Consider the following 13,165-nt stretch of genomic DNA (forward strand, 5'->3'; position numbering starts at 1 on the left):
CAAGATAGGCTCTTGAAAAAGTCAGGTATCATATTGAGGCCATGTATGCTTAGGAGCCAGGTGTGGCTCAAGTAAATCTTTATTATACTTATGCCCAAGGGTAGTAGCTCCTCAAAGTTGGCCTTGGCATGAAATTGGGGGTGGAAAATGCAGTAGCCTTTAAGGACAGAACTAAATGCCAGTGCTTTCCTATGAACACATCTTATGGGTCAGCAGCATGAACTTTCCTGTCTTACTTAAACTGGATGGACTCTGGATGCCTCTCTAATTGTATGTATTTCACCTAGAGTCCACATGGTGGGTGTCCTCAGTACTGGGAGGCTTGAGGGAAACCAGCTCTGGTAATTACTAGGGAAATGAAAACTAACTCTGGTGAAGCACTGGGAAGTCGATGGTGAGTTTGGAGAAGCAAAGAGACCAGAGGTGGAAAAATCTAGTTATGGTCCATGAGGAATGTGTGTGGGGATATTTAGTGATGGGTGGGAGACTATTAACTAGGAGTTCCCTGCAGATTATGTGCTAAACCTAGCAGTCCTGATGGGAATCCATGGGGGAAAGGAGCTCCCTGAGGTAGCAGCAGGAAAGGGATTGATTTGAGTTGGGTGTTGGGACCTAGAGAGATAGGTATGTGGTGTGGGAGGTATGAACAGTCTCCTGACTTCTGGACCTTTTACCCCCCACCCCCCCATGCAGAACCCACACCAGTTTTCCCAAGGAGCTGGGAAAGTGTATTTGCAGGTACCCAGGGATGTTACAACAGCAAGAGTGTGTTGTCACTATTTTTTTTTTTTTTTTTTTGTAAATCAACTGTACTATTAATTAAAAAAAATTTTTTTGGAGTTCCCATCGTGGCGCAGTGGTTAACGAATCCGACTAGAAACCATGAGGTTGCGGGTTCGATCCCTGCCCTTGCTCAGTGGGTTAACGATCCTGCGTTGCTGTGGCTCTGGTGTAGGCTGGCAGCTACAGCTCCGATTAGACCCCTAGCCTGGGAAACTCCATATGCCGTGGGAGCGGCCCAAGAAATGGCAAAAAGACAAAAAAAAAAAAAAAAAATTTTTTTTGAGTACTCAGTAGCTCCTTTTAGTTTTAATTTTATTTATTTATTTTATTTCCCTAATACATTTTTTTCTACTGTACAGCATGGTGACCCTGTTACACATACATGTATACATTCTTTTTTCTCACAGTATCATGCTCCATCATAAGTGACTAGACATAGTTCCCTGTGCTACACAGCAGGATCTCATTGCTAATCCATTCCAAAGGCAATAGTCTGCATCTGTTAACCCCAAGCTCCCCAACCACCCCACTGCCTCTCCTTCCCCCTCCCCCTTGGCAACCACAAATCTATTCTCCAAGTCCATGATTTTCTTTTCTGTGGAAACATTCATTTGTGCCATATATTAGATTCCAGATATAAGTGATATCATATGGTATTTGTCTTTCTCTTTCTGACTTCACTCAGGAAGTCTCTAGTTCCAACCATGTTGCTGCAAATGGCATTATTTTGTTCTTTTTATGGCTGAGTAGTATTCCATTGTGTATATATACCACATTTTCCTAATCTAATCATCTGTCGAAGGACATTTCGGTTGTTTCCATGTCTTGGCTATTGTGAATAGTGCTGCAATGAACATGTGGGTGCATGTGTCTTTTATAAGGGAAGTTTTGTCTGGATATTTGCCCAAGAGTGGGATTGCTGGGTCATATGGTAGTTCTATGTTGTTGTTACTGTTAATGTTCAGTATAATTTCCAAAAGTTAGAAATATGACTCCCATAAAGCTTTAAAGTGAACGCGTCAAAATTTTATTTAACCCATCAGTGAGAAAACCAGTGAGGTGGTAAACTGAATCACAAGGTATTTGTGGACCTGCGTATTCATAGGCTTAAAACAAAAACAATATTAGCTTAAGATTGCTAGGCTATATATAAAACTAGATCATGTCCTCCAGGGCCATAAAACTATCATCTTTGGGGTTTTCCCACCCTTCTTAAATCTGCAAGTTAACACGCAATCTCACAATGTCTGGGTTCCAATCTGATAGTAAATAGCAAAGTCAAGGACAAAGACATTCTCTTAGATCATTAAATAATTCTTGGGAGGATATGTGCAACAATCTGCTGTAGAGAAACGCTGCCCATGCCTCGCCTACCCCCTCTCTAGTTGTGTGCAACTGCCTTACCTCCAAGTTTTGGAAGGTGGTTTTTTTTTTTTTTTTGTCTTTTGTCTTTTGTCTTTTCTAGGGCCACACCCTCGGCATATGGAGGTTCCCAGGCGAATAGGAGCTATAGCAGCCGGCCTACGCGAGAGCCACAGCAACTTGGGATCTGAGCGGTGTCTGCGACCTACGCGACAGCTCAGGGCAGTGCCGCCAGATCCTTAACCCACTGAGCAAGGGCAGGGACCGAACCCATGGTTCCTAGTCGGATTTGTTAACCACTGAGCCATGACGGGAACTCCTGGATGGTTTTTATTAACATAAAAAAATCCTTTAGAGTTAAAGAAATCTGAGATTGAGTCCCAGTTCCTTAACTGGCCAGCTATATAATACTGGGCAGGTAATTACCTGAGACTGGATTTACTTGCTGCAAGTTGGGAGGAGCAAATGAGATAGCTTTTGTAAACTGCCTGGTACATGATGGATACTGATTAAATCTTAGTTCTTATCTTTACCTTTACATTTTGAAAATATTTTATCTTTTATATTTACCTATTTTTATTATAGTTGATTTACAATGTTGTGCCAATTTCTGCTGTACAGCACAGTGACACATTCATACATATATATATACATTCCTCTTCTTATATTATTGTCCATCATGGTCTATCCCAAGAGATTGGATATAGTTCTTGGTGCTATATAGTAGGACCTCACTGTTTATCCATTCTAAATTTACTTTTCATTTTTTTTAAGTGAAAAAAATTCACCTTTTGTCTGCCTTTCAGAGACAAAATTGTCTTTGTTCTCCTTTCTTCTTCCCTCCCTCCCTTCCTCCCTCTCTTTCTTTCTTTCTTATCGCTGATTTATTAGAATAATATCCTAGAACTCCGGTGGATTTTCTGCATTACTAATAGAAGCATTCTATTAAATTTTTATTACTCATCTAAATGGAAAAAAATAGACTTTTCATTTTTTTGGCCAGAGTGTGCAGCTCCTTAATGTCAGATGTCAGTTGTCAGGGATTGAACCCCAGGCCACAGTGGTGAGGGCACCCAGTCCCAACCACTATACCACCAGGGAACTCCCCACAAAAGTAGATTTTAACATTCTTTTTTAATTAAAAAAGTTTTCCCCAGCTTTATTGAGGTATAATTAACATATAACCTTGTGTAAGTTGAAGGTATACAACTTAGTGGTTTGACGTATGTATATATTGTGAAATGATTACCATAATAAGGTTAGTTAACACATCCATCACCTCTCAATGTTACATTTTTTTGCAGCGAGGATGTTTAAGATCCACTCTCTTAGCAACTTTCAAATATACAATGCAGTGTTGTTAACTACGGTCACCATGTTGTACAGTATGCTTTATTTAGAGAACCTTCTGCAGGTGACAAGATGAAGAGATGTTACTTAAGTGAAGATGATTTCTTACTGGATAGTCTTTAGTTTTTCTGAGGGTGTGGGTGTGGGTATTACATGTTTAAGTGGAAATATTAGCCTTGTCTCCTTTTATTTATTTATTTATTTGTTGTCTTTTTGCCATTTTCTTGGGCCGCTCCCTTGGCATATGGAGGTTCCCAGGCTAGGGGTCCAGTTGGAGCTGTAGCCACCAGCCTACACCAGAGCCACGGCAGTGTGGGATCCGAGCCGCGTCTGCAACCTATACCACAGCTCACGGCAATGCTGGATCGTTAACCCACTGAGCAAGGGCAGGGATCAAACCCGCAACCTCATGGTTCCTAGTCGGATTTGTTAGCCACTGAGCCACAACGGGAACTCCAGCCTTGTGTCCTTTTAAAAGGAGAGATGCCTTCCTCGGTTACCCTTTCTGAAGTGTACTCTGTAGGTATCTCAGTGTCTACTGTGTGCCACACCCCAGGTGGACATTTATAAGGACGGGGATGGATGCCTGGGAGCTACCAGGGGCATGCTCTCTGCATCCCTCTTCCTGTAAAGGTCAGTCCAGCGGGGGTTAGCGGCAAGGCCTGAGGACTGTAAGCTCCTGTCTGGCACAGGCACCTGGTCATCACAGCCAGATCTATGTTGTGGGAGCACATAGCCTCTTGTCTTCTCCACAGCCACTCACATGATAAAGCAGTATGCTGGCACATGGGACACTGAGCTGCGATTCAAATGACAAAATCTATACCAAGAGCCTCTTCAGCATTTTGATTTAGAAAAAGGAGTGTTTTCCTAGTTAGAATTTTTGTTTTTTCTTTTTTTTGGCCGTCCCAGGGCATAAGAAGTTCCTGGGCCAAGGGGATCAGATCCAAGCCACAGTTGTGACTTATGGTGCAGCTGAGGCAACGCCAGGTCCTTAACCCACTGTGACTAGCTGGGGATGGCACCTGTGTCCTAGTGCTGTAGAAATGCTGCTGATCCCTTAGCATCTCAGTGGGAAATCCTAGATTTTTTATATAGGCCAGAGAAACATCCTTTTACTTTTGGCTGAAGAGCTTTTGCTTTAGGACCAGCTCATTTCTCTTCCAGCAGCTGGTTTATGAGCTTCTGATTTTGCTCTAGTCACTAATCTCTGGAGAGTGAAGAATAAGATGGAAATGCCCTTGACTTTATCCCCACGTAAAGAGTGTGATATTAATGTTGATCTGTAGGTCAGAGATTCCAAATTCTAAACTCAGTTCTGTCACTACCTATAATGCCATTTCTTCTTTTTTGTATGTGCACATTTTTTTTCCTTTCCTGCCTGGATGCAGAATCATGCAGCATAGTGTACACATTGTTCAGTGTTAATGGTCACACAGGGAAAAACTCTAACCCTCTTACCTCATTTCTGAATCATAGCTCTAAATGAGGTGATAGGATTGGGGCCCTGATGGTCCAGGCTCACTTCATTCATTAGGCAACGTGTATCTGGTGAGCAATGACTCTGTGATTTCTCTGCAAACAGGGGAAGTAAGACCCTGCCCTGATGGAGATAGATTGTAACCAAGTAAACAAATAAAATGATTAGAGACTGATAAGTATTACGAATCAAAGAAATCAGATGATGGGAAACTCTAAGTAAGCTGCTATTCTTAGTAATTTTAATTAGGGTTATCGGAGGCTCTCTCTCTGAGGAGGTAGCTTGCTGAGATGTGAATGGAGGGATGAAAAGGAGTCAGTCATAGGAAGAGTTGGATGAAGAACATTATAGGAAAGAGAGACAATGCAGAGAGGGGTAGGCTGAGTTTGGCTTGGGAAAGGAACAGAAGGACATATGTGTGCCTGAAGTGGAGTGAGCAAGGGGGCCAGTTGGTGGAGACGGTTTCAGAAGCTGGGTCATTTAGGGCATCAAAGATCATAGGAAAGAATTTGGGTTTATTCCAAGTATAATGGAAAGCTTTTAAAGAGGCTAAAGCAGTGGAATGGTATGAGTTTATCACAAGGAGAGAAAGAAAAGAACAACTGCAGCTGTTGCTTGAAGAGTTGAATGGTGGGTGTCAAGTGTGGGAGCAGGGAGACCGGTGAGGTCCTTGTGCTTGGTGGTGGTGATGGTGGCAAGGATGTGAGAGAAGGATGCTTTGAGGATTTGACTTGGTTACAGGGGATCCCAAACATCTGGATGAGGAGCTTAGATTTGATTTTTGCAGTTGTGAGGGAGTGTTGTGTATGTGTGAGTTTGTGAGTGAGTGTATGTGTGTTTGTACGTGTGTGTGTGGGGGTGGGTGTGACTGTGAGTTTATGGGTGAGATTGTACATGTGAGTCAGTGTGTGTGAGTGTGGGATACATGTGTGGATTTTTGGGTGGATGTGAGTATATGTGTGTGTGTGTGTTTGGGTGTTTCTCTTCTTGCTGCTTTTGAACAAGCCAGTGGCATGAAGAAAAGCCTGTCCTATATGATGCAGATAAAAGGCTGGTAGCAGGGACACTCCCTGGGAGGGTAATGGAGTTAGATGTGACATGAAGGCCCAGAGGTGCTAACTTGTTAGCTGTGGAGAAAGAGATTGAATTGGCAAGTCTTGTTATTAGTTTTACCTTGTTTATGGTTAAATGAGACTGAGGAGTAGAGACTCCATTAAAGGTGTTACATTCTCTTCAAAGTAGCCCATTTTATTGCTAGCAGGTTATGTTATTAGTCTTAATTATTAAAAAAAATAAATTAAAACTCACTTAAATTCCTATGCTTGGTTTCTCTGAAATAAATGGAAAGTGGAATGATTCTACTGTGGCCCAGCAGAACTGTTCCTGCTCTGCCCCTGTATGTGTACACACACACACACACACCCACCCACCCCTCCTCTTTTATACTTAAAGTTCTTGATTCTTGAGAAACTCATTGTATTTTTTGTTTTCCCTCCAGGACATCTTTGAAGATGCCTTGGAAACTCTCTCTATGTAAGTAGTAACATAATTTAAAAAGTATGTGGTAAAGGAAAAGTGATGATTTTCTTATATAAGATGTAAATATTTCATTCTCATTTTTTTTGTGAGTAGTGAGTATTAGAAAAATCTACTTCTCTATAACTTAACAGGATGTGATTAGACAAGAAAGGATCTATTTAAATTACTACCAAATATATTTTTGAGTATTATTTCTTGTAACATTACAAAGTAAAATAAAAGAAAAAAATGCCTTCCAACAAATCAAATTTTATTTGTTTATAGTTTACCCTTTTATTTCTTGTCCATATTTATTTACATGGCTGGCCTCATGTTGTACATTTTTGCTTTTGGTTTGCATTTAACTTTATTTTTATTTTTTTTATTTTTATTTTTTTTGTCTTTTGTCTTTTTGTTGTTGTTGTTGTTGTTGCTATTTCTTGGGCCGCTCCCGCGGCATATGGAGGTTCCCAGGCGAGGGATTGAATCGGAGCTGTAGCCACCAGCCTACACCAGAGCCACAGCAACGCAGGATCCGAGCCGCGTCTGCAACCTACACCACAGCTCACGGCAACGCCAGATCCTTTAACCCACTGAGCAAGGGCAGGGACCGAACCCGCAACCTCATGGTTCCTAGTCGGATTCGTTAACCACTGCGCCACGACGGGAACTCCTGCATTTAACTTTATTATAAGCATTTCCTATAAGCTTATAATAGTCATGTTATGATTTCAAATGACATCATATTAGGTCAAGTGCTTTTTGTAATTATTTTAAATGACATCATATTAGGCCAAGTGAAACAGCACAGTTTACTTATCCGTTTCTCTGTTATTAGACATTTAGGTTTTTACTGGTTTAAAAACTTAATGCTAAGTAATGAATATTTTAATGTGTATAGCTTTGTCATAGTTTTGAATTATCTCTAAAGGTTAACGTCAACTGATGTGAGATTATTAGATTTAAATGGATTAATATTTTTATTGCTCTTTATATGATATTTTTCAAGTTGCCTTTCTGTATTAGTCAGCTCAGGCAGCCATAACAAAATACCAGAAACTGGGTGGCTTAAACAACAGAAATTTGTTTTCTCTCAGTTCTGGAGCCTGAAAGTTAGACATCAGGGTGCCAGTGTGGATAGGTTCTGGTGAGAGCTCTCTGCCTGGTTTATAGACAGCCACCTTCTCATTGCATCTTCATGTGGCAGAGAGGGAGCAAGCCCTCTGGGGTCTCGTCTTATAAGGTATTAGTTAGGCATGAGGACCACTCCACTCTCAGGACCTGATCTAAACCTAATTGCCTCCTAAAGGCATCATCTCCACATACCATCGTACTGAGGATCAGGGTTCCAAAGTGTCAATTTTGAGGGGACACAATTCAGTCCATAGCACTTTCAAAAGAATTTTATTAGTGTACATGGTGACCGATGGTATGTAGGTGAAGTGGTTTAATATGTAGCCTCAGGGAGTTCCCGTTGTGGCTCAGTGGCTTAAGAATCTGACATAGTATCTATGAGGATGTGGGTTCTGTCCCTGCTTGGCCTTGCTCAGGGGGTTAAGGATCCTGCATTGCCACAAGCTGTGTTGCAAGTTGCAGCTGATGCTCAGATCTTGAGTTGCTGTGGCTGTGGTATAGGCTGGCAGCTACAGCTGCAATTCGATTTCTACCCCGTGAGCTTCCATATACCGTGGGTATGGCCAAAATAAAATAAAATAAAATAAAATATAGCCTTAGAGTTCCCCCTGTGGCACAATGGGATGGCTGGTGTCTCTGCAGCACCAAGATGCAGGTTTAGCACAGTGGGTTAAGGAATCTGGTCTTTAATCTCAAGGTCACAACTATGTGATCCCTGGGAACTTCATGTGCCAAAGGGTGGCCAAAATATAGCCCCATCATCCCTAGGTATTATTTGAAACTGTGTTGCTATTTAAATGATACCTAATTGCTTGGTTTTTAAAAAATTTTCTTATTATCATTGTTTAGTCTATCTCATCCTTTTAAAATGAATTTTAGTCTTTTTTTCTCAATTTTTCTCCTACATACTTAATCTTTCTTTTTTCTTTTTTTGTCGTTTCTAGGGCCGCACACCTGGCATATGGAGGTTCCCAGGCAGGGTGTCTTATCGGAGCTGTAGCCACTGGCCTACACCAGAGCCACAGCAACTCAGGATCTGAGCTGCTTCTATGACCTACACCACAGCTCATGGCAACGCTGGATCCTTAACCCACTGAGCAAGGCCAGGGATCGAACCTGCAACCTCATTGTTCCCAGTCGGATTTGTTAACTAACCACTGTGCCACGACGGAACTCCCTCTTACATACTTATTAACTTTAGAATATAAATACACCTTCATCTTTTGTCCTGGTTGCTACAGATATTTTCCTAGTTGCTATTTTTCTGTACATTAATGTTGCAAATTTTTATAGTTTTCAAAAAGTTTTAGAGTTCATGTTGTTGAATGTGTATGTGATTAAAAAAACTTAATTTGAAAATTTAAAAAACCTTTTTGTTGTGCAATAGTTTCAGATTTACAGAACTATCGTGAAGGTAGTACAGAGAGTCCTCTAGCTCACACCATTTTCCCTGTGATTCATTTCTTACATTAGAATGATATATTCATCACAATTAACAATCTGTCATGGACGCATTTTTTAACTGAAGTCTGTAGATAGTTCATTCAGATTTCTTTAGTTTTTATCTAGCATCCTTTTTCTGTTCCAGGATCCCATTTAGGACTTCTCCTTAGTCATCCTATCTCCTTAGGCTTCTCTTTAAAAAAAAAATGCATTTAATTTAATTTAGTTGGATTTAATTATTTATTTTTTTTGGCTGTGCCCATGGCATGTGGAAGTTCCCAGGCCAGGGATTGAACCTGCGCCATGGCAGTGACCTGATCCACAGCTGTGACAACACCAGATCCTTGACTGCTTGGCCAACAGGGAACTCCCAGGCTCCTCTTAATTGTGACAGTTTCTCAGACTTTGCTTTTTTTTGATGACTTTGACAGTTTTGAGTATTGGTCAGGTGTTTTGTGGAATGTCCCTCACTTGGGATTTGCCTGTTTTTTTTCCCTCACGATTAAACTGAGATCATGTGTTATAGGAGGAAGACCACAGATATAAAGTACCATTTTCATCACATTATGTCCTCCTGGCTTACTACTGTTGATGCTAAATTTGATCAGTTGGCTTGAGATAGCATTTGTCAGGTCTTTTCACTGTAAAGTTACTCCTTCCTCCCCTTCCCTTTTCACACTGTACTCTTTGGAAGATAACCTGCTTATGTATTACTTAAGATTACTTTTAAGGTGAGTGCATTCTCTGCCATCCAAAAATCTTACAGTTATTCAGCTCTGCTCCTGCTGCTCTACTCTGAGTGTTGGAATGAAGAGAACTTGAGTTACATAGCAGACTGAAGTCTAGGAGATGGAAAAGAATCAGCCTGTGGGACTGGTGACTGGAATTCTCCAGTGAAGGCATAGCAGTTCCCAGTGGGAAGCTAGAACACCAGACACACACCAGAAAGGGTTTTAGTTCTTAGAGATGAAAACAGGTCAGACACGTAATTTTTTTTTTTTTGTCTTTTTTTTTTTTTTTTTTTTTGTCTTTTGTTGTTGTTGTTGCTATTTCTTGGGCCGCTCCCGCGGCATATGGAGGTTCCCAGGCTAGGGGTTGAATCGGAGCTGTAGCCACCGGCCTACGCCAGAGCCACAGCAACGCTGGATCCGAGCCGCGTCTGCAGCCTACACCACAGCTCACGGCAACGCTGGATCGTTAACCCACTGAGCAAGGGCAGGGATGGAACCCGCAACCTCATGGTTCCTAGTCGGATTCGTTAACCACTGCGCCACGACGGGAACTCCCAGACATGTAATTGATGTGACTGATGGGTGGCACACATTAAAACTTGTGTTTCTTTGAGGTTTCATTGGCTGCATTAGACTGGCAGTAGCTTTACCTTTGGGTCTGAAAGGTATTTCTAACATTATTATTTTAAAATAATGATTTTAGCTATTTCTAACATTATTAGTTTAAAAAAAAATCAGCTATTTCTAACATTATTAGTTTAAAAAATTCAAATTATAGGGAAACAAACAAAAATCTCTTGAACTTGACTTCTGGTTTCTGGTTTTCCTTGTAAAGAGCTTGGAAGTTGTCACTCCAACCTAATAACAATTAAAGAACTAGACAGACTTGAAAAATCCACAGGTACAGGGCAAACAACTGCCTCCAAGATTGGAGGGACAGAGAGGCAAATTCAGGGAGTCATGGCATATCAGAGGGGAAGACAGTGCAGGAGCAGGAAAGCCTCAGCTGTGATCAGTGAATTGCCGGAGGCACAGCATGAACTTTTCTAGGAGCTGAGAACCATATGGGGACCCTGTCATGTGAAGGTGCCCTTCACCCCCATGTGCAATTTATCTCCAGAAGCTCCACCAGAATCCCACAGTAAATAGAGGAAAAAAATCCCTTTGGGCTTTCTACAGAGTGAGGAGAAAAGGAACCAAAACACGCCACAGTTTCAGTAAACTATTACAAGTAACCAGGGGAGTGTAGTTAACCAGAGCCTAGTTGGAGCTGGATAACTGCAGCCCACTCTAGCCATCCTGCCCCACCTAAGCAGGAGAAAAACTGAGAATCAGTTGAGAAGTTCCCAGTCCAGAGGCACAGGTTCCCTAAGAGACTGAGATCTAATCACAGAACTTGGGAATGGTTCCCGTCCCCAACACCTCACCACCATGTGACTACAGGCCTATTTACAGTTCCTTTTTATCCTGTATGTCATATTTAACTGTTAATATTACAAGGCAAACCAATAGGCAGAAAACACAGTTGGAAGAGACAGAGCAAGCATCAAAACCAGACATGGTGAGGCGTGGGAATTTAAAACAACTATGGTTAACATGCTAAGGGCTCTATGGATCAAGTGGAGAGCCTGCAGGTACAGATGGACAATGTAAGCAGAAAGATGGAAATCATAAGAAAGAAAATGGCAAAGGGAGTTACTATTGTGGTGCAACGGGAATGGTGGTATCTCTGGAGCACTGGGACACAGGTTCAATCCTCGGCCCAGCACAATGGGTTGAGGATCTGCACTGCCACAGTTGGACCTGATTTCTGGCCTGGGAACTCCATATGCTGTGGGGCAGCTTTATAAAGAAAAAACAAGAAGAAAATGCTAAAGAAAAAATAAAGTCCTAAAAATAAAAACCATTGTAACAGAAATGAAAAATGCCTTTGATAGACTTATTAGACTGGACATGGCTGATCAAAGACTCCCTGAGCTACAGGCTATAGCAATAGAATTCCCAGAAGCAAAAAGCAAAGAGACCAAAGACTACAAAAAACAGAACAGAGCATCTAAGAACTGTTAGACAACTACAATAGGAATCACATGTGGAATGGGAACACCAGGAGAAGAAAGAAAGAAACAGAAAAAATAATTGTAATAATAATGACCTGAGAATTTCCTCAGTTAATATTAGACACCAAAACAGAGATCCAGGAAGCTCAGAGAATACCAAGCAGGATAAATTAAAAACATTAAAAAAAAAATCCCCTCGGTATATCATCTTCAAAATATGGAAAATCAAAGATAAAGAAAAAATCTGGAAAGGAGCCAGAGGATAAAAGCTCCTTACCTATAGAGGAGCAAAAATAAGATGACTTCCAACTTCTCAGAAACCAGGCAAGCAAAAAAAAAGTGAAATGAAATGTTTGGGTTGAGAGAATAAAACTGCTAACATAGAATTCTGCTCTTTCTGAAATTATCTTCAGAGGTAAAGGAGAAATGGAGTTCCTTTGTGGTGTAACAGGTTAAGTATCCGGTGTTTTCACTGCAGTGGCCTGGGTTGCTGCTTTGGTGCAGTTTCAGTCCCTGACCTGGGAACTCCCACAAGCTGCAGGTGTGGCCAGGAAAAAAAAAAAAAAAGTAAAGGCAAAATAAAGACTTTCTCAGGTGAGCACAAATTGAAGGAATTTGTTGTCTGTAGATCTGCCTTGTAAGAAGTACTAAAAGAAGTTCTGGAGTTCCTGTCGTGGTACAGTGGTTAACGAATCCGACTAGGACCCATGAGGTTGCAGGTTTGATCCCTGGCCTCGCTCAGGGGGTTAAGGATCCGGTGTTGCCATGAGCTGCGGTGTGGGTAACAGATGCTGCTTGGATCCTGCTTTGCTGTGGCTGTGGAGTAGACCGGTAGCTGCAGCTCTGATTGGATCCCTAGCCTGGGAACCTCCATGTGCTGCAGGTGTGGCCCTAGAAAAGCTGAAAAAAAAAAAAAAAAGTTCTGTATAGGGATGGAAAATAATGGGGGTCAGAACCTCATATCTACATAAAGAACATCAAAGAAGAAGAAGTCAAAGTAAAACATTTTTCCTTAATTGATCTAACAGTTAAGTTTTTTCCAAATAATACCAATAGTGTATTAGATTATTTACAGCTTATGTTTATATATTTTATATACATATTTATATAAAGATGTTTATGTATGCTTACATGTAAGGGAGATGAATGACAGCAATGATATAAGGGATAGGAGGGAGGAATTAGGATTATTTTATTATTATAAGGTACTCACACTACCTGTGAAATGATATAGTGTATTTGAAAGTAGACTCAGATTAGTTGTAAATGTGTATTGCAAACTCTAGGGCAACCACCAAAAAGAGTAA

General features: G+C 41.1%; 1 protein-coding gene across 6 annotated transcripts in view; it reads left to right on the forward strand.

Moving 5' to 3' along the window:
* The window catches only part of TTC39B (tetratricopeptide repeat domain 39B), a 562,176-nt gene that overhangs the window by 445,531 nt on the left and 103,480 nt on the right, over window positions 1–13,165 (forward strand). For 4 of the 6 annotated variants that reach the window (XR_014821469.1, XM_084985288.1, XM_084985298.1 and 1 more), the window contains one exon: window positions 6,474–6,508. The exons of the other annotated variants lie outside the window; for them this stretch is intronic. Coding sequence is in view for 3 of the 4 variants with exons in the window: in XM_084985288.1 (XP_084841414.1) it covers window positions 6,474–6,508 (35 nt within the window). In the remaining variant the exon portion in view is untranslated. The remainder of the gene's footprint in view (window positions 1–6,473; window positions 6,509–13,165) is intronic. 6 annotated transcript variants of the gene reach the window in all.

Source organism: Sus scrofa, chromosome 1 (assembly GCF_054392235.1).
Source record: "Sus scrofa isolate SSC_HxYL_T2T_F1_AM1 chromosome 1, Sscrofa_HxYL_maternal_Yorkshire_Landrace_v2.0, whole genome shotgun sequence".
Lineage (NCBI taxonomy): Eukaryota > Metazoa > Chordata > Mammalia > Artiodactyla > Suidae > Sus > Sus scrofa.